The sequence below is a fragment of the Cydia pomonella genome, chromosome 3, assembly GCF_033807575.1.
Source record: "Cydia pomonella isolate Wapato2018A chromosome 3, ilCydPomo1, whole genome shotgun sequence".
Classification (NCBI taxonomy): domain Eukaryota; kingdom Metazoa; phylum Arthropoda; class Insecta; order Lepidoptera; family Tortricidae; genus Cydia; species Cydia pomonella.
In genome coordinates, this window is record NC_084705.1 from 7,103,300 (window position 1) to 7,130,689 (window position 27,390).

Below are 27,390 nucleotides of genomic sequence, written 5' to 3' on the forward strand. Positions count from 1 at the left end.
TATTACTCACATGAGTGGAAGTTGTTAAGTTTCCATTGTCAAGGTATCTTTTATTAATATTTTGAGTACCTGAAATTGTGTCAGTTCCTGACAAGTCTTGAATAGACTAATGTGAAAGTTAATAAAATTTCTTAACAGCATTCTCCTGATTTCTAAATGACTTTTTTAATTATCTACATATAAAATATGATCTAGCCGATACATGTAAATATCTAACATTTTTAGCCTGTATAAAAACAGTAGTGTGAGCAAAACCTTACCAAGCTAGCATGTAAGAGTGGTCTCAGAGATATTGGAATATCTCTGTACTATAAATTAGGCAAATTGCTTAAGACTAAGTTTTATGTGTAACTACTACTGAATAAATTTTGAAACTTGGAATGGAAACTTTAAACTTGAAATTACAAATTTTCAAACAGATCTGTTTTATGCTTAAGATGCAATAAGTGACTAGGTACAAAGTATTCTGATGCTTGGTTGGAGTGGACCAGTAGCATTGGTAACTTAATGATATTTTTTCAATGAATGGCCTGAATTAAGTGTAAGTAAGCTAAAGTGATCCGTATCTTAATTGCCTTGAAATTAAATGAACACCAAAATATCTGCAGTTGTGTTTTATTTATTTTTAATCTGTATATTTATATAAGTATATTGTAAAACCATTTCAAAATTACACTGGTATGTGAATGTGACATTGTTCAAGAGAAATACACTAATTTACAATTAACAAGTGGCATAATTATTTTCTTTGGGCTTCTTCAGTTTCTGAACTGATGTTAAAAACAGCTTTCTACCGTGGTGCTCATGTTCTCTTTGCTCCCTATTTGTCTTCTAAGTTTGCTAAAACAGAATAAAACCATATCAAAATGATGTAAATAGTCCAGATATTTGATATTTAATAAGCCCTGCAATTGTGACAAGAATAGTTACAGTGATACCCTACCAGGGCTACCGCTGCCAGTGATGGCTCAGGGGTTACTTACCTAGGTTTTAATATTTACCTAATTAAAACAATGGATTGTTTTATTCTAGTTAAATTCAGTAGTATAGGTACCTACTAACAGCTCGTTTTGGTAAAAAGTACTCAAGTGCAAATGCCTTAACCTTTACATTTATTTAGCTATGACATCTTCATGTTTAAGTTGAATATATATGTAGCAGATCTGCTCCTAAGCATACCAAAGGTTAAGAATGCGAGCGCTCGCCTTTTGCGTCCACCTTTTACTAAGCATACAAACTTTATTTTAATTCAATATATTGATATATTTTTCGATTGTACCTACCTAAATATGTCTAATTAGCTTTTGAAGGTTGCATAAAGGAGCATTTGTATTGCATTTTATCGTGATATATCTTTAATATTGAATTCCAACCGAGAAATCTGATAATATATTAAAATCCAGCTACCTGCGGAAGCAATGATTTGATTCAAACATTATTTTCTCCAGCATAGTCCGTTTGCAAATAGGTATTTTTTGATCTCATTTATCATATTGATTGACATCGTTTTTACTCCAGTTTAAATTGTCCCTCTCATAATAATAACAATTTCCAAATGCTTCAATAAACCGCGAGCGGCAATTTTAGTTGACGTACGAAGAGCGCGCTCAGCGGAAAAAAATATGTTTCGGTTCGATGTACATTGCTGCTTTTCTTAGCGCAATACTGCTATGTGAGTGTTGCCATACTTCAGTTTGCTTTACATTGCTACTGACAGACTTTGCTTGACAGACTATATTAACAATACCTATGCGTGACGTAGTTTAACCATACCAACAAGTATTTCCTAGATATGTGCTCTGTACATCTAGTGTAACTTCCATTCGATAGCGTAACGTAACTTTCGCGTTTAGGTTAAGTCTCATTTTGTATGGGATTTTGAACAGCGCGCCAAGCGGGACGTTTTGGAAAGTCAAAAATCTCATACAAAATGACACTTAACGCAAACGCGTACGTCACGTTTCGCTGTCGAAAATATTTACACTAGGGGTACAGATCTGGACCAGAATTGGAACTTTTAAAATATGTAAGAGTCATGTGTTTTATTGGGCTTTTCATGGTAGAAACAAAGATACCTTTTATTATTTCACTAAACTTAACACGAGAGCCATTCCAACTTTAAAAATCTAATCTTGATCTGACAGTACTCGCCTCGCATCTCGCTGTTCCATAGGTATTAGTGGTTTATCTTCTTCTCTCGTGTCGTAATTCCCCTAAGCAATGGATGCCCATAAAGCAGCGGTGGTGCTAACAGCCCGGATCGTGGCGCCTCTCAGGTCAGATTCAAAGCACGAGTGCGAGCACGCAGGGCAGTCCACCAGATGCGCCAAGGTTTGCGGTGTTGTGTCGCAAGCACATTGGATGAAGTGGCAACGAAGTAGTGCCCATTGGACCATACATGAAAGAAGCCTCCCCGTACAACATTCTTGAAGTTACGGCGATTATACATTGCTATAGCGTTTGGCCTGGGCGCACCCCGGACAACGGTATTAGAAATAGAAATAGAATCGATGACAATCGTACATCGAATTACCAAACGTAATACCAAAAGTCACGTGACTATTTACATACATTATTTGAGTTTCAATAAATTTTATTTTATCATTATATTTAAAAATTATCCCAAGTCGATATCGCTGGTTAGGGTGCCCAGAAGACTGGCTGCATTGCCCCTCTGGATGCTTATCCGCTGAGCGAAATACAGGCCAGCCCTCTGGACACCCGAAGCCTCTATAAGGCACTTTGCTAACTCCTTATATTAGAGACGGCGCGCGCTAGGCCCCCACGGCCCTAAGGTTTCATCCCCAAACGCCGCAAATATGTAACTATACTGCCGAAGTTGACATACTTGCGACGCTTGAGGCTTTCCGGTCGCACCAGCGTTAACTTTGGTGCCTGGAATATGGGACGATGCCAGTTTCAATTGGCGTTTTCTATCAACGTTTGTCATCTTGGCTAAGCCCTCTGTGCTGTATATGCCATTGTTAATTGACAGTTGTTGGAATAAATTGGGCTTTAAAAGATGACGCAAACGCAAAAGGCATATAGAGGTTAAATGGCTCTAGTACTAGTAACTGTTCTTACAGAGAAAGTTAAAAACAAGGTCATAAACGATGATGCTTATTGCTTTGCAACTTGTCGAGATTCCCAAGCTCTTAAAATTGCGTAACTTGCAAGATTATTGTTAGTTGCGAATCTTGGCCGGCCGATGTAAGTCGAAAATGAGATGGATGATAAAATAACGATGGTGTTGGATTTAATCACTAATAAAATTTGTTACTGTGTGAGAAAATTTACTTATTATATAGAGTAAGCCAAAATAGTGTGGACTACACTAAAACACCATAGGCAATGGTGTTCTCTTTCAACCATGGTTTTAGTATACTAATTTATTTAAGTAAAATTCAGTTCAGAAGGGTCATTAATCAAACATAACCAGATGGCTTCTACATGATGCCTTTTACAAAAGTATAGAAAATTTAATAGGGTTGAGAGGATATCTGTACATATTTATACGTGCTGCGCTTTATGCGTAGCTGTAAAAGTACTATATTATTCGCCTTTGTTTGATTCATACTGAACACGACACAGTGTAAAAATGTGATTCACTAATCCTTTTCAAAAAAACTTAAGATTTTAACAACATCTAAGCGCAATTTGACAAGTGCATGATTGGGAACGCCAGTTACACATCTCGTAGTGCGCCTTACTCTCAAACAACTGTTCCATCCTACTGTAGGATTCCTACATCAAAGCTGCCGAATATTAAAATGCTCTTCGCTCACTGCATTCATTGCGTCACGGCGGACGTTGCATTGCTGCTTGCGCAATCAGATAAAGCAACTAATTGACGAGCCTCATCGATCCTTTTTGCTTTCGCCTAAGGTTGCGAATTAGCTGTAAGGTCACATTTTTAATTTGAGAAACTAGTGCAACATTTAATGGCATTCATTATGAGATTAATCTTACGGTAACGTTTTTAACTTTGGATTCGCTGAACGAAATAAGACTCATATGACGACATTGATGACATTCTTGCGCCAAATTGTAACTACAAGAAAAATGTGACAATGATCAACGTATATGTTAGTAAACATCAAAGTTCTGGAGAGTTTTGGAATCTGGTTACAGTTACAGAAGTTCTTGTAATTGTAAGGTTGTGTAAATATTTGCACATAACAACCAGCTGATTTTAAAAGTATCCGGCATTTTATAGCAAATAGAAAATACGAGTACATAATATTTGTTTATCTGACGTCTTCGAATGCGTCGTGATACAACTGTTTTGTTTTTTTATCTAACACCACGTACGAGTCATGCGAAGCTTGTTTTTATTGGAGTCTAACAATTATTTTCCACCACCATAAAATCCGTAAAAAAAGGTTTAGGTTAAGTTGCGCGATCATACGATCAATCGAGAGATTGATAGTAAAATTCAAGTACAAGTACTAAGGTTCGTTTATTAACATAAGCCGATAAGGTAACGTCACCCACTTGATAGGGTCTTACCACCACGTCAGATTTTAGTATTATTTACATGCATTTTTTTACCGGTTCCATTAAATATTTTTGATAACGGTTTTAGATTTAGGTTGAAATAATTTTTCAGTGGCTTATGATGCACTTTCACTATTATTAAATTCATTATATAAGTACATTATATATTATGTTAAACTAGCGACCCACCCGGCTTCGCACGGATTACACAAAACCTTAACAAATTAGACATCCAAACCTTCTTCAAGTATCACTATATTGATAGATGAAAATTGCATGAAAATCCGTTCAGTAGTTTTGAGTTTATCGCGAATATACATACAAACGTACAAATAAACGCGGCGGGGGACTTTGTTTTATAAGGCGTAGTGATTAGTTAGCAAGGAAGCTATGTTAACATAAGTAACAAAAGCTTGCCTAACCGTACCGCTCTTCCATCGTCTTTCAGCGCCAGTGAAGGTCGAGCGCTTAGCTTCCAAAACGTCACAAACGGAAGCAATCGAGGGTTGGAGCTCGCCGGCTGGGGGTCGCGACTTTCACGAGCCTTCCACGCGCGCCGAGGGACCGACTCGCTCAGTGCTGTGACCGGCGCACCGCACGAAGCACGAACCGCGAAATAATATAACAAATTAAAATATTTTTGAATTTGTTTTGTGAACTGGAGTGATCTATGCCAGATAAGATAGTGTTGTGCTCAAGATAATGTGGCAAGTGTGGGATACGAGAATGATAACAAGGTAATTTATTCATTTTATTATTTTAATTTATTGCAGTTTATTTTATTTCTTTAATTTCCCACTTAAAATACTCATTTTTATTACGTTTACTATCATTTTTATTATAATTAGGATATGATATAAAATTTATTAACTCAATATCGTGAAATAATTTAAACGATGAAGTTGAAATGTATGCATCTTCACGGAAGTGACAGAAGTAGTAGAACCATTGTTCTACCATTACCATTGTTGTTGTTGTTGTTGTTGTTTATTTTCCATTGAAAATAATTTGTGAATTAAAATCTCGTTCTCTCGTTGAAGTCTACCGTACTACGTATATAGTAAAGTTACGCACGGGTCTACGCGCGCCGCTACGGAGCGTAGCGCGTAGCTTTCCTTATTTACATGAAAATGTTTCAATTTCTAATTAATAATTAAAAATCTCATTGAGTCTTTTAATTTAAACTTTATTCATAAATAACTCTGGCATAGCGTTACATGTAATACGTATTAACGATACTTAAATTAATAATTTATTTAACCTTCTTGTAATTCAGTATCTTACGGTGTATAATAATTAGGTTTCGGCTTATAGATATACTAATGCAGTTATTATAATTATTACTTTGTATAGTGTGAAAGTTATGCACCAAAAGTTATTTTTAGAATTTAATAGAGAGAACGCTTTTATCTGTCCGTCTGAATTAAACAGTATGCTAATATGTCTGTTTTAATGTGCATAGTTTAAATATTATGGAAATTTTGTCTAGTAAATGTCTAGCGACTATTACATTTACATAGATGCTGGTTAATACTGGCTTAACTGTTCCTTTTTGAATTGAATTTTGAGAATATTTATCTAATTATTTTGTACTATACATAAAAAAGGACTATTGTTTAGTGTCGAAAATTGAGCTAGATCATTGTAATTGCATATTTCATTTCATTTAGGGACTTACTACTTTTTATTGACTAGAGAACGTGACGTGACGTACGCGTTTGCGTTAAGTCTCATTTTGTATGAGATTTAGAAACAGCTAGCCAAGCTGGATGTTTTGGAAACACAAAATCCCATACAAATGAGACTTAACGCAAACGCGTACGTCACGTTTCGCTATCGAATAAATTTACACAAGGGGTACAGATTATTTAAAATCGTCGATTCTTGTTTAAACTAATAACTAAAGTAAATAAAAGCTGTTCCAAGGACATTTTAATATTTATATGTAAAATTATTGACTACAATTTTATTAACAGTTTTTTACAAGTAGTTACGAACTAATTTCCTTTCGTAGCCAACTGGACTCACGGAAAAATCATTCCGTGGGCTCATTGACCCCATTAGATTTTTCGAGGGTGGGTCGTCCCATCTGTCTGGCCAACTCAGCCCCGGGCTCAGTCAACCACTCTCTACCGCTTATCTGTAGTCTGTGGGTCTAGTTTGTGAGATTGTCTCAGCTATTTTTAAACACTTTGTGTGAATGAACTCTATACAGTACAGTCGAGTTCACAAATATCAAAAAAATAGTTTTTTCACCACACCAGCTCGTAAAGGCTCTCTTTGTACTTCAAAAACTAATATGAAAGTTTCATTTTATCCACGTGTGTGGCAAAGTAATCTGATGCAAATTTTGAATTGTTTGCTCATGTTGACTACTAGAATTGACTTGATTCGTTGAATGTTTTACAGTTAGTTTTTCCTCGTGTGCAAAATTTTGTGACTCGGAAGTAAATTTTGTTTAACCCAAATCGCAACGCTCAAGATTTCACTTTTCGATCCATTCGTTGCACTCTTGGTTCAACTTTGGAATCTTTCGCTTGCTCGAATATCAATATACGCACGAGGAATTAAACAACAACTTAGCCGCCTTAGAAACCAAATAACACGCCTCTAAGACACTGACAATAAGGACGTGTAAATATTTTTTTCTACTCGTCGACTATAATGGTTGAATTAAGATTTCGTATACCAAGCTATAATTGCGAACTTTTCATGTATGGGCTCCCAACTCAACTATAATATTAATTTCGATACGCTGTAGTCAACCATAAAGAACTTGATCAATCACGTGCCGCCGCGCTCCCATAGAAAATACATAAACGGGCAACTATTTCATGGGCATGTTCATTCTACTGAGATATTTACCAATTTTCATTAATTATTTAGGTTTTATAGTAAAAACAAGTATCATTTTAGATGACTCGTAGAAAAAGTATTGTACCTATACAATTTTATTGTGATATAATCAAACTTTTCAATTTCGTACCTTACTTAGGCAACTCAGCAAGCTTAGTTACCTAAACATGGTACTAGACTTAAAAGCTCTATTATTTCACGATTGTATAAAATACTATTTTGGAACGTTGGCTTATAATGATGTTTGTGAACTGGACCGTACTATGTTCAAAAATTAGGATAATTCAAGTGGCTATTGGACTTTACTGACAAACAGTAGACTCTCTAAACACTTAGCATATATTATCAAATTTATTTGGTTGTTTATTTGTTGTATTTTATACAGTTTGAACATTAAATGCTAGCCAGACACTGTTTATAAGAATGACTTTTGTAAGTGTGGCCCTGGAGGTGCTAACTTGACGTTGCGAGGGATAATAAATAGCCACTCAAAGAGCATCTTGAAAGCGATTGGAATCGAATGAAATAAAGAAATTGAACTGAACGAAGGAAATATTAGCGTCATGCTTGAATCCATGGATAGATTGCGCGCCTTACATATGATGTCGCCAGACATGTCGAGCGAAGTCCGGCAACGTCGCGGCACTTCTCCCGACGTTGCTGGCGACACGTGTTGTGGGACAATTATCCCTAATCTATCCGTGGCTTGCACTTGAACGTTCCGCATATTAGTATGAACACGCGTATTATATAGATTGTCTATGCGTATCAGACCAAAGCTTTTAAAGCTTTTATTTTATTATAAAATAAAATAAATCCATACAGTGATGATTGCTCAAATGCGCATTATTATTAACACACTGTTGAAATTGTTGAAGCAAGATATTTTGTTATAAAATATAGTACTTCACAAATCTAATTGCAATAGTTGCAAGTTGTTCGCAACGCTCGAAGGATGCAATCGGCAATTGCTCGAGCCAGCATTAATTATTAGGACTAATCCACTCGAGATTTACGACGTGAAAGGAAGCTTTAGTGGACGAATTTATAAATCTGGCCGCATGTACGAGTAATCACTTGCCACGAATGTTGAGCAATAATGCAGGTTGAACGTATATATGTACAAGTACAAACAATGTGTGTTTTTTCCCGTTTTATGTTTATTTTTGTACAATAAAGTGTTTTACTACTACTACAGGTAGTTCATGATCGATGATTGTGAAGGATTTTACCGGAAAGTAAGGAAAACACTTATTTATACATGTATGTGTAAGTAGTATATTTTACAAAACTTATTATTTTTATTCATACCTAATTAACACATATATTTTATATATTCAATTCTTAACTCGCTGTGGACGACCATCCCGAAACCGCCTTTCTATACAAACGTAGGCCCCATTTACCTCTTGATTGAAAATTGAGTGATTATTAACATGATTGAAAATATTTTGACACAGTTTGATGTAAGTATATCAACCATAACTATGCCCCTTCGTTGATTTTACCGATTTTTTAAATATGTAATATATAAGTTAGGAGCATTTTGTTAATGCGTTCATTGACCGCTGAGCTACGGTCATAGCGCTACGACGTAACCGATAACATGAGTTTTCCGGTATGTAGCAGAAATGGTTCGTAGAGGCAAAACAACAACTTGTCGTGATTAGCGCCGAATGGGTGTACAAATTTGTATGGAATCCTAACTCTTATAATAATAAAAAACTGAAACAATCAAACGAAGGGTAGCATAGCTATATAGTTAGTATACTTAGTACGTCTATTCGCATAAAAATATTTATTATAATGTTAATATCCAGGGAGGAAAATGGGGACTACGTTTGTATGGAGAAGCGATGCTAAAAGTTTTTTCTTGATACTTATTACATAGAAGTTAAACATAACATAACACTGCATAAAATTCTCATATCTTTATCCTTGCGAAATATCAACATAGACTTGCTGAATCAACAAAACAGTTAGGAAACTGTTTACATCCAAAAAGCATATTTTGTATGAATTAATATTACAGTAGGCGCCACGAGTTACCAAACTCAAGGTTACCAGTTCAAGGTTATATATACTTACGAAATATTTTTGTTTATTAAAATAAGAATCAACTGTCCACGAACATTCTACAGATTAATAATTAATACGAAATTAAAATCAATGTGATGTTTATTTTAATTTACAAATTCAACAGAAACTTCAGATGCAGGTTTACTCATCAAAGTTACTAGATCTAATATAAAAATGTATGTAGTAGTATGTAGATTAGCAATAATTGCAACAAACACATTCGAACATAATTGAAATTTAAAGCTAGCGAAAGTAAAACATACTGGGGTCATTCTCCAGATTTGTGCATGCGTCTAAACTCCGTCAACCCATACTAAATGTACCTATGAAAAGTTTCACGGAGTTAAGTCTGACCGCAGTCATATAATTTGAGAATCATCCACTGAATCAAACATTCGTAATAATTAATTAATGAAATAAAAGTTTAAAATTTAAGAAAAACACCATATTTTACGTATTTTATTATATAATCAAAACAATGAACTTATACAAATTTACCAATTGTTACGCAGTAAATAATTCTATTTAACTACTTTTAACGATCTCTACTATAGTTGACAAATAGTAGTATCCGCAATTCGGACCGTATCATACAAAGTATTTTTTTACAAAAAAAAGTTGTCGATTGAACTGTCAATTGATGTTCGTTAATTCATTATTTTCGTATTATTTTATAGAAAATTTCTTTCGTTTTGTTTTTCTTGCGGTAATTGTTAGAATACATTCAGAAAATATGAGTGAAATAGTGATGAAGATGGATTACATTTTTTCAGGTTGTATTTTTTGATGGCTGACTGACGTGAAAATTTTTGTGTACTACACGAGATCAAAGTTATTTACATCTCGTGCGCTTTTGAGTCCCTTACTACGCTCAAGATTCTAAGTTATAGGATCTTTCGCTTGCACGGAACTCAAAACAAGCACTCGAAGAAATATCAAACTTTGCTCTCTTGTTGTACAAATAACTATTCCATTTCTAAATATTATCCATTCTCCATGATTTTTTAGTATGTTTAGTATGTTGACACAATGAAAAACTAGGTTTAAGTATAGGATATTCATTTTTTTTTTCAAAAAAAGCGAAACTTATGACCTACAATATATTATGCTGAAGCGATCGACATAAAGTTATTTGTTAAGATTTAGTTGATGGAAACCGTTTTCTTCCGAAATGGAATTTCATAGAAAAAGTACCGTTATTTCGTTAGGATCGTAAAGTTATTCATCCCTCTTAAGTAATTTGAACTTAAGAAACAGTCGATTAACATTTTTTATCGATTCTGTAAAGACACTTATGCTCCCAATATATTTCTACATTTTTCACAAGTGATCACCTTCACTGTTTACAATTGACGACAGCCGTGACGCAACGCGGGCGCATCTCGACTGTTGACCGCTTGCGCAAGCGCCAGAATCATGCGCGGTTCAACCTAACCGCCACAGAACTGCGATCACCAGATCTTGCACTTGTTGTTAACAGCAAATACGAGATTTCGCGCAACCTAAAATGTACATTTGTACATCTTCTTTGAGAAGAGATCCCTGAACTATCAAATTGAATTTAATATTATATCTACAGGTGTTTTTTTTCCAACCCTTGGGCATATAGGTCATACTGAGCAACTTTTAGTGTGGTACCAACACAGCCATATTTTGCGAAGCGAATATACTGAGCAACTTTTAAGATGCGAAAAATGTTATATTCTGGACTGGCTGTTTATTCATACTTACATCTTGGCTAATTAGATGACGATTTTATCCATGAGAGAGCCAAAAAAATTTACGCGTTTTTGGGGTTGTTTCCATGCTAAAAGTGACTCAGTATGACCTATATTTTTGGAAATTTTGAAATTGTTGAAAAAACAACCCGTGTATCATTGAACACACATACGCCGCAGTAAATATGATGTCTTGTGTAGCTATTTAGATACCTAACTAAAAAACAATTCTTTCATTTATAGTGAACGGTCTACATATGTTTTTATTAAAAAAAAAGATCCTGCTCTTTATTTCTCACGTAGATTTACCTATATCTAACTACAATTTACAATAACGTTTAAAACTTAGGCAATAAGTTGAATTTGTATATTTCCTAAGAACTGCTCGTCTTTATGATATTCAATAGGTACGAAAGACCATCTGAAACGAATTGTATCTTGCCATTGCTTCACTTTTGTATTTTTTTACTGAGGCCATTGAAATACGTTTATATTTTATCTACACCTTTTGTAAAACGAATCTTCTGGAGAAATGTAATCTGTGTCGGTCAACGATGCCGAGATTGCCCGCGGTACGGTTCACAATTCACAACGAGTCCATGTAAGGTGCGGTCGCGGAATCTGCCGTTCTACCATGTGACCATTGCATAAGAAGAAAGTTGCAAAGGAACCTGCCATAAAGTACGCAACGCGTACTTAAATAGATTAAAATATTTTATTTCCTAACAAAAAATAATATTCTATACTTATATAGTCAAGTTGTATAGCCTTTTTTCAACCCTTCGGGGGTAGGCTGAAAAAAAAAAACGAAATTATAGGGTTGTGACTTAGTGAATTAGTGACTATTTTTTTCGATTCTCGATTAAATCTCATCAAATCTAATCAAAGGCCATAATCTATTGGTGATCATTTTTATTTTTAAGTAAACATACCTTCACAATTGAACGCGACTAAAACGATTTGACACGAGCGGAATCGATTCGGTCGATAAGTAGTCAAACTCTATTGCAATTGAGTTTCGGTCTACATAATGAAACTCACCAATATTAAAATTTCTCTTAGTATTTTTATAACATAATAATATATATTTTTGTGATTGGTGTCTATTATAGTGAGATATTCGAAGTTATGAAGATGTGTATTTTTGTCCTATTGGGATTCAAGTTATTTTTGTTAAAAAAAGATTGGTCTGCAACGTCAATGGCATGGGATGAAAAAAAAACAAATGTTCCCGTTTTAAAAAAAGTATAATCCATAGTATAGTTACGTACTTCTGTTTTACTCATTTCCTCAAAGGTTAACTGGAAGAGATCCCATACAGGGATAAGTTCGCCTTTGTTGTATTTAGTTTACTCTGTAACTGTGTTTTTATTTCTATGTACAATAAAGTATATACATACATACATACATACGTACTTAGCCCATTCAGCGCTAATCACGACACGTTGTCGTTTTGCCTCTACGAAGCATATCGCTACATACCGGGAAACCCATATTATCGGATACGACGTTACGATCGTAGCTCAGTGGTAGATGTTTTAAACAAATTAAAATACTTTATTTCATGACAAAAAATAATAATCCATAGTTTGTGGTCAGTAACAGGCTTTGTTAATTGGATAATAAATCAGCTACAGGTCACATACCTACCAACAAATGATGAAATTCGTAACATGCTTTGTCAACCTTAAGACCACGTACGTGGGTTCAGGTTCTTAAGTACGCTTGGGACTCGCCCCTGGTCAAGCGGTACGTGTCACCTGTTGCTGTTCCGCCGCGAAAGTTATGTTGTGTAATGTTTTGTTTTGTCCAATTAATTCTTATATCTAGATTAGAAGTAATTGTATTACCTATCGTTATGGACTTCAAGTTCAATATTAAAAAAATATTTCATTTCTTCTCTCACTGAGCGAGCGTAAGAGTGAGCGAGACGGGCGTGATTGTAAGTTTTAACAAAAAAGTAATCGATGAGTTCGTAATTTTAATATTTTTAGCTTTTGTATAAAATTTGTTACTATGTTTTAAAGTGCGTTTTAGACTTTTTTTGTGATTTTTTCTATCGAGCGAAAGTCAAGAAATCAGGTTTAGAATCGATGAAGTTACTAGAGAAAGGCCCAATATTGCAAACTAAATTTGTGGCAAAGATTTTTCAAAAATTGCTGGCTGAACCTGCTGCGTCTTAGTCGCTAATTTAAACTATCATATCATCATCCCGGACCGTTACCGGCCCAAACGTCCCCGTGATACTGCCAGCGCTAGCCCGTTGAATTACCAAGGAGCTGGGCTATAACCGCGAAAATCGAAGTTCGTCAATTGCGGGCATTTTTCTCTGTCACTATAATTAGGGTGAAATTACCAAAAGATGACCAGTTAAGTGACTACCCCAACTTTAGATTTTTACATACGTTGTAACTTATTTTTAACATCTTTAATCTTTAATATGATTCAGCATATAATCTAGATTAGAATTAATTATTTAAAATGCTCATATTGTAATTCAGCATTTTTATATAAAAAATGATGAAATAGGGAAAAATGACCAGAAGATGAACACGGTGCCCTATCTCTGAACGTTTTGACCCCAAAAGATGAACCAGTATAAAACCAAAATCAAGTACCTAATATTGAACGACATGATGCCAATAGATGAACTAGTACAGATAGAGTGTAACTTTGCCCGTTCAAACTGAATTAAGGTTATAGTGTGACATTAGCAATAGCTAATTGCTTGAAACTGAAGGAGGCGCTGGATTCGCTTTGTTGTTGTTTGTTTCCTCTCTTTTGCATTTTTAAAGCATAAAATAAATTAGGTACCTACCTTGTTCAGTTCAAGGACTTTCTTCATTACACCAGAAGCTAAAAACAGTTAGACAAAATAACTTGTGCAGTTTGATGTAGGTAAGAATTATTGACTCGCATGACATGGTATACTACAATTGTAACTGGCACTTTTATCTGTGAAAATAAAATAACACACGTTACACAACTGTGTTTAATTTGGAGATTCCTAAATCAACGTGTAGGTGTTGCAAAAGAAACATATTAGCATTGCGATACAACGAGGAAATGCCGCCAGCATCCTTGGTACAATGCCTCAAGGGCCTATTTAAGCTAGTTATTCATTTAGTTTCGTATTTGTACAGCTAATGCAATATCTCTGTATATATCTATTATGTAAATAAAAATCAAAGGAGAGAATAAAACTAAAAAACATTTAACAGTTTTATTAGACAGGTCTGCAATAGTTTAAAATATATCGTCATATGTCCGGACTTTCTGCCTTGCGGCTAGGTATTAGTGTTCTTCATTAACATCTTAAATGCCAATAGGTGATGGTTATACCCATACATTTTTAAGGTGGTTACAATTATAATATAAAATAAGCTACTTGACGTAGTTATTTATTACTCTACATCGATGCTTTATTACCAATGCTGATTTTCCCATAGCGCGAAAAGATAAAAACCCGTACTTAATTCCCTTAGAAACGTCAAAAAATATAGTTATGTTGGTCTAATATTAAACTGGGTCATTGGCTTTTGAGAGCTTTTATTTAACAAAATCTCAAGTGCTAGGCTAGCCAATGCTGCTATACGTATATTTAATTACGAACTATCTCATAATCGCAATGACAGCGCGAAAAATATAATTAATATTAATTAGGTAGCAATAAAAGTTCTGTAAGTGTACACGTGGAATTAAGGCCCTGTTCGATATACCACGTAGGTAAGGGCGTAGGTCGTAGGTCGGTCGCGGATCATAAACATTCGGCGCTCACGCAACAGATCGGTCACTGGGCCGATTATTGTTATGTAACATAATTCGAAATTAATTGCGATTTCAAATTACGCTCAAGCGAGAAGAGTGATGACTCATTGTCAGATTATAAGCAAATATAGGTCTAAATACAAAGTTACAAAGAACTTTAGAGAGAACTTTAGAGAAGAGACGCTAGTGTGGGGTGGCCCGTAGGCGCTACTCTTAGTTGTCACTTTTATTGAAATTAGGGTGTCAAACATTAGACACTATTTGATGATGCATGTGAGTGAGTCCTACTTATTGCGAAGTTTCGTATGGATGCTCTTGCGCGTCTGCGCTCACAAAGCCTGCGTTATGGATTTTGCTCTAGTCATTCAATAAAGCAGCTGCAGCTACTTATATAGTTGTTCACAAGTTTTACCACTTTACACTTCTTTATTGTAAAGTTATTTCAATAAGGCAGTTTACCTACATTAGTTAGATATCGTACTTAATGTAAATTATCCATAAAGGCTTAAATAGTCTGTGTAAGGACAGAGCTACTTTTCTCTTAGGCAATTGCTTCGTTAGGCTACGCTCGGCGCCGACACTTTGATTAATATCAAAGTTAGTTTATTTGATATTTATACAAACGTATTAAACATAATGAACAACGAATTTATCACAACACATACGATTGACATTATCAATTTGTATGTATTAAGTCAACTAATAATTTTATAACGTGGTTGAATAATTTGTTTCAGTATATTAAATGTAATTACTATTAGCATAATAACGTGTGTTTTTGCACTACGACCATATTTTCTACATAGATACATATACAGTGCTACCCAGTTACTTGCTTTCCATGAATCTGTACTCACACCGCTCACGCGCAATGAACTTTTGGTATCTACTCTACAAAAGTATTTATTATTGTAGCCTATATTTATGAATAATGAAAACTATCGGCCATTTATCAATTTTATTGCGAAGGATTTTAATTGGTAATTATTATGTTTTATCAAATAAGCACTCCATTTCTCAACATATCGTATGAGTAAAATACTACCTTTAAGGGGCTACACGATAATAAAACTTTACGATCGGTCACTACGTGATGAGAATTTCATTAGTGGAATTCCAATCACATGCCTATAGGTTAAGTACAGTTGTTTTATTTACAACCCAAGGTGCAGACTCTGCCTTACTTAAAATAAGAAATAAAGCCGTGATAATTTGAATATTAATATATTATAAGTATCCTACAAGAATTTATCATACTTAATAAAAGGCACCAGCCTGGACATTTAAAATTATTTTGTGTTAATGAATCAATTTTATTTCATATCGGACTAGTATCGCTAGTCGCTACCACCAGTTTTGACATTGATATACTCGCTCACATCTACGTGACTTACTTTTTATTCATCTCGCTCGTACTCGCATATGACTATAGATGTATAGAAAGATGCAAGTACGAGTATGTAGTTCGCCTAATCACACATTTCCTAGTTAGCTAAATTTTCATATACGTTACGCTTACCCTAACTATTTATCAGCTATTGCCAAGCTCGATAATGTTTACACACCCAATCGTTAAACAAAGATAAGTGGCCGCGTCACTAGACCTAATGGGTCTGTTAGCAGCATGATTGGTACCCACGAGCTTAGGTAAAAGCTCCAGACTTACGAAACCTTCGCATAAGCACAAGCTCGGAGCAGCCACAGGTGCTCTACTTACACTTACTTAAGGACACACACACACACACACACACACACGTTGTAGAGCGATTTTGAAACCTATACTCGTATAGGTGCCAATACATTGGTCTAGATTCTGACGCGTGCAGGATAAAAAGTTGCTCGCATTTACGGACCTACTATTTCTAGATCTAGCAAGAATAGCCTCTATTTCAATGCAGAAAGAACTTGTACTCATTACTGATTTAACCGACAGCTTGATTTGAGCCATTAGCAATAAATGTCTTATTTTGACATTTCGGCCAGTGCCAGGTGTCAGTGTAACATTACAGAAATTGCATTTAATTGGGATAAAAAACGGAGTCGATGTCGTTGTCAACTGTCATTGCTGAATGGTCGAGTCTAATACGATTTTATTTATTTTAAGAGCAGACAATCATGCGTGAAGTCACAACGTACCTAATTTGTAGTCTTTTTAAAAGTACCAGTAGTAATAAATAAGATAAATATACAAAATTTATTATCTAACTTAACAGCCGAAGGGCTGTTAAATTGAAGAATTTATGCATACGTAAATAATGTAGGTACAAAAATAAACAAGAATGTAATTGTGCCCACACACATCACATTTGTAACAGCTGTTAAATATGATTCACCTCACATCTTATTTTTGTAAATGACTCCAACTCAATACCCAGATCAAGTCTAACGACAGACGTTACTGGATTGTACGAATATGTGTACGATTATTGTATGATCTTAATAGGCTCTTCAGATATTATATCAATAACAACACCCTAAAAAAATTACATTATGAATACCCCTCCAACTCCTCCACGAAGCCCAGCAAAGCCTTACAGTCTTATCTAATCAACAGATTCCTTATTAATAAGAACTTGGTATTTTATCTGTTATGTTTGAGTCGCTTCATTGTTTTTGATGTCTTGTGCGAACGTGGCATTTCTGAATAAGTCGTGGTTGTTTTTTATTCAAGGCGCTAATAAATTGTTATATTTAGCAAAATTTAAAAACAACATTTTTAATAACCATTGTTTTGTTACAGGGCGCTATTTTTAGCGCTATGCTACGCTCACGCATCGGCGCTGACGCCGCTCTCGGCGGCGGCGGACGACAACGAGTGCGCGCTGTACCTGTCCGGGCCGGGACGCACCTCCGCCTTCGACTACAGCCTCAACCTGCTACGAGGAAACTTGTGAGTACTAATACTAGGAAAATGATTTTTTAGAAGTAAATGAAAACGGGAAAGAACTCACTGGCTCGGGCGAGACAGGAAGTCATAACTAACTCATATGAAGGATATGGTGGAAATATCCGCTGTTAAGAGGTAAGTCGCAGTAGGTCAGTTTGTAGAGGAATGGACTGCAATCCCCGGAGACACGAGTTCGAGTCTCACCTCAGTCTCAATTAAAGCGTTCATTTTGAAACGTATCCGATTGCCACAGAGAGAGAGAAATCCTAACTGACTTTTTTACATCAGCGGTTGAATGTATTAACTATTTATTTTTATTACAACAAGTTGGGGCAAAGAATGATCGCAATCGTTTAATCAATGAAACTGAGGATAGGACATGCTGAATATATTATTACATAATTAGTATAGGAAACATACAGGAAAATCGTAAACTTGAGAATTATAAGATCCACTAAATGCATTTAATTGTTCTTATATAATTACGCCTTTTTCATGTTGCATCTCTGTACTTTAGTCTAATTGAAGTATTATGTAATAGAAGGTAACCTTGTAAACGCAACATATCTAATTTCTGACTAAGAAGCTACACTTATACTACATACGTAACAAGACGTATAACAAATGCTACACTTTCATGTGCAACTTCTTAATAATGTCGAAAATTGCATAATCCTGCACCACAACCACTAATAATGTTGATAAAAGAGCACAGAGGTGCCGTCAGAGCGATCCAAATAAAAAAGGGCGTTCAGTACCCCTAGTGTAAATATTTTCGACAGCGAAACGTGACGTACGCGTTTGCGTTAAGTGTCATTTTGTATGAGATTTTTGACTTTCCAAAACGTCCCGCTTGGCGCGCTGTTCAAAAACCCATACAAAATGAGACTTAACGCAAACGCGTACGTCACGTTTCGCTATCGACTAAATTTACACTAGGGGTACAGTACCCCTAGTGTAAATATTTTCGACAGCGAAACGTGACGTACGCGTTTGCGTTAAGTGTCATTTTGTATGAGATTTTTGACTTTCCAAAACGTCCCGCTTGGCGCGCTGTTCAAAAACCCATACAAAATGAGACTTAACGCAAACGCGTACGTCACGTTTCGCTGTCGAAAATATTGGGTTAGTATCGTTTCGTCTAAAAAGCAGCTGGTCTATGTAGCATCTGGTCTAAAAAGCAGCTCGTCTATATTGCATCTGGTCTAAAAAGCAGGTGGTCTAAAAATCAAATCGTCTAAATAACAGCTCGTCTATGTAGCATCTGGTCTAAAAAGCAGCTCGTCTACGTAGCATGTTGTCTAAAAAACAGCTCGTCTATGTAGCATCTGGTCTAAAAAGCAGCTCGTCTATGTAGCAACTGGTCTAAATAGCCACTGTTCTAAAAGTACCTCCTCCTGCTCAGCCTATATACCTACGTCCCACTGCTGGGCAAGTGGGCACAGGCCTCCTCTCATGCATGAGAGGGTTTGGGCAATAGTCCCCACGCTTGCCCAGAGCGGATTGGGGACTTCACATACACCTTTGAATTTCTTCGCAGAAGTATGCAGGTTTCCTCACGATGTTTTCCTTCACCGAAAAGCAACTGGTAAGTATCAATGATATTTCGTACATAAGCTCCGAAAAGTTAGAAACTAGGTTTGAACCCGAGGCCTCCGGATTGAAAGTCTAGCGTACTACTGCCACGCCACTAGTGCTCGACAAAAAGTACATTTTATAATTACTAAGTGTTTTAAAACGCTGATGATGTAATTAGCAAGCAGTCTTAAAGTAACCAAGTCCACTCTGTATCCAATAAATCAATCTGTTTGCAATTCATATTGAAACTCCTTTACATCGGAAACATACTGGCCACTTTAGACTACATACTGATTCCGTATTTGATTAGATTAATGACAACTACATTCTATTATGTGCTGTTTTCCTGCGATAATGCAATATTATTTTATGGTTATGTGAAATAGTTAACATAAATTATGAATCCCGGACCGAGTAGTGGAGAGCATACACAGCAGGAACTGGTATTTATAGAGAGCCAGAGAGGAGGTAAATCGCTATTACATGACGGCTATAGATACAATTTGAATAAAACTAATAAAGACAGCACTACACTATGGCGTTGCGTAAACCGTGCCGACTGTAGTGCATCTATAAAATTAGGCCCGCAGCGAAACAATGTGAGGACACCCCCAACTCCACATTCCTGCCGAAGAAACAAATTTAGAAATGAAGTAGATTTGATAATTGATTCCTGTAAAAAAGAAGTATGTAAGAATTATGCCCCCGTTAAACAGATTTTTGAAGAACAAATAACTAAATTGAATTTACATGAAAAGTCAAAAAGAAAAATAATAGAAATGGATATGTATGTGTCGAAAAAAGATACACTAAATAGAAAACGAAGAAAATTTCTAAATTTACAAAAAACCAACCCCCTAAATTTAAATGACGTCGAAGTACCTGAAATTTTGGCCACAGACTTTTTGGTATGGTGTGATGGAGACAATAATGACAAAATATTAGTATTTTGTACCAAAAAAAGTCAAAATACAATAAAAAACATTAAGGGCAAACAGTTTTTCGGAGACTCCACCTTCAAAAGAGTTCCCAAACCCTTCAAACAACTTTTCACGTTACAATTGGATATTGGAAGTAACGAAAACCATACGAATATTGTTCCAGTTGTCTATGCCCTCCTCCCTGACAAAACAAAAAGAACATATATCAGATTGTTTGAGGCACTTAAAAGAGAATTATCGCTTGACATAGACTTTTTCAAATGTGACTACGAAGTAGGCCAATACAAAGCGTTCAGAATGGTATTCCCTCAAGCTAAGTTGACTGGATGCTACTTCCATTTTAACAAAAATGTATGGGATAAGGGTGAAGAAATGAATCTCACATCAACAAAGGAAGGACGCCACGCTGTCAGATTGACCGCGAATTTACCATTGATTCCCACCGCTTGTATAGCCGACGCTTGGATTAATATTATACAAATAACACCTGATACGGACGAAATGCGGGATTTCCATTGGTATGTAAACAAGCAATGGCTTTCATTACCCATGATAAGCTGTGCCAAGGAAAGACATCGCACGACGAACAGTGTCGAAGCTTGGCATAGAAGATTGAATAGTCGAGTGGCCCGAAAGCCCACATTTGTTTATTTCTTGCAAAAAATACGCGAAGAATCCAAAATCCAAGACATTAAACTGTGTAAAAACATTTTCAACGTCAACAACAGAAAAAAGGTTGATATAAAATTCGACACTGAATATACTAAGCTGTTGACTGCGTTGGAGGAGGGTTTGATTACGCCATTTGACTTTCTGGAGAAGGTTACAGAAGTGAAAAAGTATTTAAAAATATACAAACGATAGGAACGGGATAGGTGATGCAAGAATATGAGAAATGCCACATTAGGAGCAAGAAAGTTTTTAGTTTAATAAGAAGCATTGTTTAGTTTAAAAAACGCATTTTCTCTTTGATAACAAGCATTTTAGTCCAATAGTTTAATTAAGAATAAAATGTTATTTTCACCTACAGCCTGGCGTATTATTCTTATTTACCTTACTACAGTCGCCATCAGTCGCAAATACTTCTGAGCAGCGTTAACCCATTCATTGCCGACGCTTCATATTTTTAATCATCACAGTGCCGCCTCCTTCCACGCGACGACGCGAATTCGCGTCCTCGGTATCACGTTTAGGCATAGACAGGACGCGAATTCGCGTCTTCGGCACTGAATGGGTTAACGCTGCAACCGGGCGACGATGTATATAATATATATTGACGAACACAAACACAGAAAACATCCATGACTCAGGTACAAATATCTGTGATACTTACACAAATATATACCCTCACCGGGATTCGAACCCGGGATCTCCGCTTAGCAGGCAGAGTCACTACCAACTAAGCTACGCAGGCCGTCAAAGTTATTTCTAAGTTTCAACTTACGCACTAAAAAAACACTTTTCATATTAAAATCAGTAGGTATTATTTATTATACACCGAGGCCCTGAGGAACCCAAAAGATTTTAACAGCGTACTTCAGATGATATTGATATTACTATTAATTAATGCCTTTATTGATAATAAATATGTACACTGTACAGCAAACTAACTACTTAAATCTAGAAATATTAACTAGCTTAAATCTAGAAAATTAAATACAAACTTTAATTAATGTTATATCCAATTAAGTATTTTAACAAAATATTGTTTAGAACCAAACTAATTAATAAAGCTAAGCATGTCCATGTGAACAAATCATTAGATGAATGAAAGAAAGACAATACTATCCCTAGGCGAGAAACACGTCCCAATAAGCGGTTTCTGTAGCCTGTGGACGCCTGTGACGTCAGAAACACAATTTAGACAAAATGCATTGTAGACTACTTGCATTAAAGACGAATAGCGTTTTAGACAAGTTGCGTCTTAGACGAGAGGTATTTTTAGACCAGTTGCTTCTTAGGCGAAAAGCATTTTAGACCAGTTGCCATGGGCGTTTTAGACAAATTGGTTTTTAGACCACCTGTTTTTTAGACCAGATGCAATATAGACGAGCTGCTTTTTAGACCAGATGCTACATAGACCAGCTGCTTTTTAGACGAAACGATACTAACCCAAAATATTTACACTAGGGGTACAGAACGTGGCCGACCTTCCTTTGTTTATTTAAGTCGAGTTTGAATCAAACAGTAGATCCAACATACTGACAACAGCCATCAAAACATGTAAGTTACTCGACTCAATTGAATCGATAACTTGGAATTAACCAAATGAACTTGAACGAATTCCTACTTTTTAGATCGCTTATCGTATCACGATCGATTTAAATCTGAATTTACTACGCAACCAGGTTGTCAATATCACAATAGTGTTAGTACATGCAAATTTCATGTAACAATACTAGTGTCAATGTAAGTTGTTTAAAACTTGTGCCTACTGGTAGTTCGACCAGCGTGTCAACAAGACGAGATTCTTGTCAAGCGAATACTTAACATCTTAATCGATGATAAAATCACACAGTAAGCTACGAGTAAGCCAGTCAAGATCCTAGACAAAACCTATTTCATGAAAATTAATTTAATTATTAAAAGGGGTTAGTTTTCATTCATCAGAACTTTTCACAGATTACAAATCGTAAAGAGAACAGATCGTAAATTTTACTTAATCCGAGTAAGGGGTTACTTGAGTGACAGCGACTGTACACCATATTAAATTGACCATACAGTATAACTATGGATGAAAATGATTCCCGAATTGTAGGTTCAAATGTTAAGAACTCTATATGTAAAACGGTGTTACAACTACATACATCCAACGGAACACAGACCGATATTTTAACTCTGTCTAAATATGAACAATATGTAAATTTCCTCCGATTCGAGAACAGTAGAATAGATTTGTGTGGGACGACGGACGATTTATTGACTACGCAGCTTACCGTTGGGTGCAATGTCACCTGCGCTGCGCCGGAGCGGGTCTTTCTCCTCGGTTGCGTCACGCCGATGCGACGCGCGCGCACTTGACACACTTACCCGGCACGGCACGATTGCTTCCAAAGCTTTGCACCAGATAGACTGACTATAATAACTATTTTTTAACCACTAATAGGTATTGTTCTCTAATATGAAATTATTTTTCAACCATTAAGCAAGAATACTAAACAAAAGTACAATAATTTTACACGAGAATCGTAAAAAATAAATAACTTTTTTTTTCATAAACTTGTTCATATCATTGCGCAGCGCTACTCTATAATCTCAATTTGTATTCTTAAAGTCGAATATGTAAATATAATTAATGATATCGTTATTCATAATAAGTAGTTATTAATATCAGATATGTGAATTTCTAGGAGATGTAACAACTAATTTACACAAAAAAAAATAAGTTGAAGAACACCAGTTAAGTAAGTGTGTTATAACGGCCAAAACAAATCGTACGTAATTGTGCGAAACTAAAGAAATACCTTACATGCATAACAATAACAAAGTGTAAAGTATGTATTTGGTTTCAATACTTTCAATCTCTCGTCTCAATTCGTTATAAATTAAACTGTCTCAGACAACATCAAAAGTGCGCTCTCCGTTTAATGTATGTTTTACGTGACGTAAGTTTGATAAAAATGCTCAGGCTTTACGCCACCAGTTTATCAGATCTTTGGTAGCTTATTCCGTGCCCCGCCAGACAGATTACTGACCTGCGAATGTTGTAATGCAAGTAGTGTATCAACAATTGCTTTCATCTCGGTCTCACGCATCATATTAGGCAACTTGAACGCTCACTTTCAAAATCCTTTCGCTAACGCTTAGGTTAAATGTTTAGAATATTATGGAGTAACAGAGTGTTTTATGAATGTGTGCATCATCAGAAGAGTAATGCCTATGTATACGGTCTAAAGGTCGACTGACGCACGTAATATAAATTATACATTAGACATGAGTGGGAATGTTCTAAATAAGTAAACAAAACCAAAATATGATTTTTCTTCTCGTCGACTGTAATAGTTGAATTGTGATTTCGTATACCAAACTATAATTGCGTACTTTATATGTATGGGCTCCCAACTCAACTACATATTCATTTCGATACGCTGTTGTCAACTATAAAGAATTTGACCGATAATGTGCCGCCGCGCTCCCATAGAAAGACATAAACGGGTAACTATATCTATAGAGTAGTGTATATTCATTAAATGCACGTTTATGTCTTGTACTAAATTGTTGTATATTGAGATACTTACCAATTTTCATTAATTATTAAGTTTTATAGTAAAAAAGTATTATTTTAGATGACTCGTAGAAAAAATATTGTATACAATAATGATATAGTCAAGCTCTATTATATCACGATTGTATAAAATAGGTACTATTGCCTTAGATTCAAAATAACCTGTCGTCTTAAGCTCCTCTAGGTAACCTAAACCTAGGATATCTAAATTCCGAAATTACTTCACACGTCATCAGTTAGACCGTGATAATTACTTCATGACACGTAACATCTATCAATTAGGTCTGCTTATCGTCAACTTTAACCTCTAGTAGACAAGTGACGAACGGGGTAAAGGTGAAGAGGTTCATTCATTGCCACTCACGTTACCATTTCAACTGTTAACACCTTGGTGTTAAGAACCGGTGCTAATAACAAAATCTGTGTTCTATCGTTGCTCATATTTGGTCAGTCAGTTTGGTTGAGTCATTTGCTTAAATAACCTACATTAAAATGTCATCGTGCAAAATATTTCAGCTATCGTTTATAGAATAGAATAGAATAGAATAGAATAGAATAGAATAGAATAGAATAGAATAGAATAGAATAGAATAGAATAGAATAGAATAGAATAGAATAGAATAGAATAGAATAGAATAGAATAGAATAGAATAGAATAGAATAGAATAGAATAGAATAGAATAGAATAGAATAGAATAGAATAGAATAGAATAGAATAGAATAGAATAGAATAGAATAGAATAGAATAGAATAGAATAGAATAGAATAGAATAGAATAGAATAGAATAGAATAGAATAGAATAGAATAGAATAGAATAGAATAGAATAGAATAGAATAGAATAGAATAGAATAGAATAGAATAGAATAGAATAGAATAGAATAGAATAGAATAGAATAGAATATCATTTATTTCAGTATAAGTACACAGTTATACAATACATATAGAGGAAGAAAGAGAAAAAATGACTTATAACTAACTTGTACACTGTATATAATTATACTGAAAAAGGTGAACACTCAGCATAATGCCAGGTCCTACTGAAGTAGTACGCTGACGCTGGTCTTCCGTGGACACCTGTAGGGAGCGTAGTTGCGCGCAGCTACCAACTACAGTTAAGTTACTGAGATAACTATAATAATTACGACGGTAATCAACAAAGCGGCAATGAAGCAGTTGACATCATATGTTAGTTTATCGTTTTCCATCGCATCATTTATACAGGATGTTTATTTAGTCACTCGCAATCATTTACGGGTTGAGTAATTAGGTCATACTGAGCCACTTTTACTAAGGGACCAACACCGAAATCGCGAAAAAAAATCTACCCACCCATAGAAAGTTTCAAGGTCAGACAGCCAAAATGTATGAAACAGACAAATTTTTTTTTCGCGATTTCGAGGTTGGTCCCATAATAAAAGTTGCTCAGTATGACCTATATATTCACCCCTTAAATTATTGCAGGTGACTAAATAAACATCCCGTATTTTGCTTTGTAGATGTATGATATTTCTAGATGCATTATACGATTTTTTTTTCTTATACCACGTTGGACAGATCAGTATCATATTGTAATGAGATTTAATAACTAAAACTTGAATTGGCCTGTTCCATTCGCTTTGCAAGCTCTAGGAAAACACAATGGAAAATAAGGGTCACCTTTAGCTACGCATGACAAAGTTTGTTTGCTGGGCAAGCTTTTCAGAGTTAACAGCTTCTTGCAAATCACGTCACATATTCACAATACTAGTATTACTTGCAGTTAATCTCGTCCAAGGAAGTGGAAAACGAGGCTGTAATTGACGATTCGAAAGTGCTTGTTTCTATGCCTAATCGTACTTTAATAAATAATATTTAAATTCCCTGAATCTGAATCTAATAATGATGAAAAAAAAAATAAGCACCTAAAAAATAAGACAGAAGGTGAACCATGGTAGATTTAAAAAACAAAATCTAAAGAAATTATATACCTAAATAAAATAAGTTTACGTTACGTACTAAAGCGAAGAGACTATTAGGTAAACATTGTTACTCCAATGCACCTACGCATTGACAACATCAAACACCCATAGGTAATGACCATACATAGAAGTTTTTGTAGCAATATAAAATATTAGACAAAATGAAATATCGACATGTCTGTTATCGATGTTACCCTAACCTATTAGATGTTTTCTATCATGTAAAATAAGAATGAATTTATTTACAATAGCAATATACATAATGGATATATACAGAGGATTACTATAACTAGCTTAATTCTAAAATAGGTCCTTGAGGCATTGTACCAAGGTTGCTGGCGGCATCCCTGTAGATATTTTTAACATTGTGTAAGAAATACACATCAAATTGGTAGTTTTCTAATCTCTTTGTATACCACAGTTTTTTAGAGTACTAAATAAGTATATGTAATAAAGAAATTATGTACCGATTTGTAATTGATTTGTATTCTTGAAATGTCTCGGGAATTCACAGCAAGGATAAATTAATAATTTAAAAAAATAAAAATTTGAGATGTATAAAAAAAAGTAATGATTTATTCCATAATTGTAAAATTGTAATTTTAATTTTATGGAATAAATTATACACATCTAGGACTAACTTATCGATAACAGATTTATCTATATTTAATTTATTCAAACACTCGTCGTTGCCACAAAAATTTCTATGTAAGGTAATGACAGCAGTTACATGCTTGTTATAGTAGGACAAAGTTGCTAAATGAACTTTAGTGTACAGTCAATACGCTGTCAATAGTCAATATGGTTCCGTCCCAGCATGTGTACCATAGCGGCTCACATGTTCTTGAATGGTTATAACGGTCTCCAGGCCATTAGCGTGC

At 35.2% G+C, this 27,390-nt stretch overlaps 1 protein-coding gene and 1 long non-coding RNA gene across 2 annotated transcripts in view; one reads left to right on the forward strand and one right to left on the reverse strand.

The window, feature by feature from the left end:
* Positions 1–599: 599 nt before the first annotated feature.
* LOC133515956 (uncharacterized) lies at positions 600–1,732 on the reverse strand. Its single transcript, XR_009799144.1, has 2 exons — positions 1,408–1,732; positions 600–840 (listed from the first exon to the last, which is right to left on the reverse strand). It is a non-coding gene; the product is annotated as an uncharacterized LOC133515956 (long non-coding RNA).
* Positions 1,733–4,488: 2,756 nt separating this feature from the next.
* LOC133515928 (peroxidase) overlaps positions 4,489–27,390 on the forward strand; it is a 46,009-nt gene continuing 23,107 nt past the window's right edge. The window contains exons 1-2 of the mRNA XM_061848572.1: positions 4,489–5,234; positions 17,659–17,808. Of these exons, the coding sequence (XP_061704556.1) occupies positions 5,200–5,234; positions 17,659–17,808 (185 nt within the window). The 5' untranslated portion in view covers positions 4,489–5,199. The remainder of the gene's footprint in view (positions 5,235–17,658; positions 17,809–27,390) is intronic.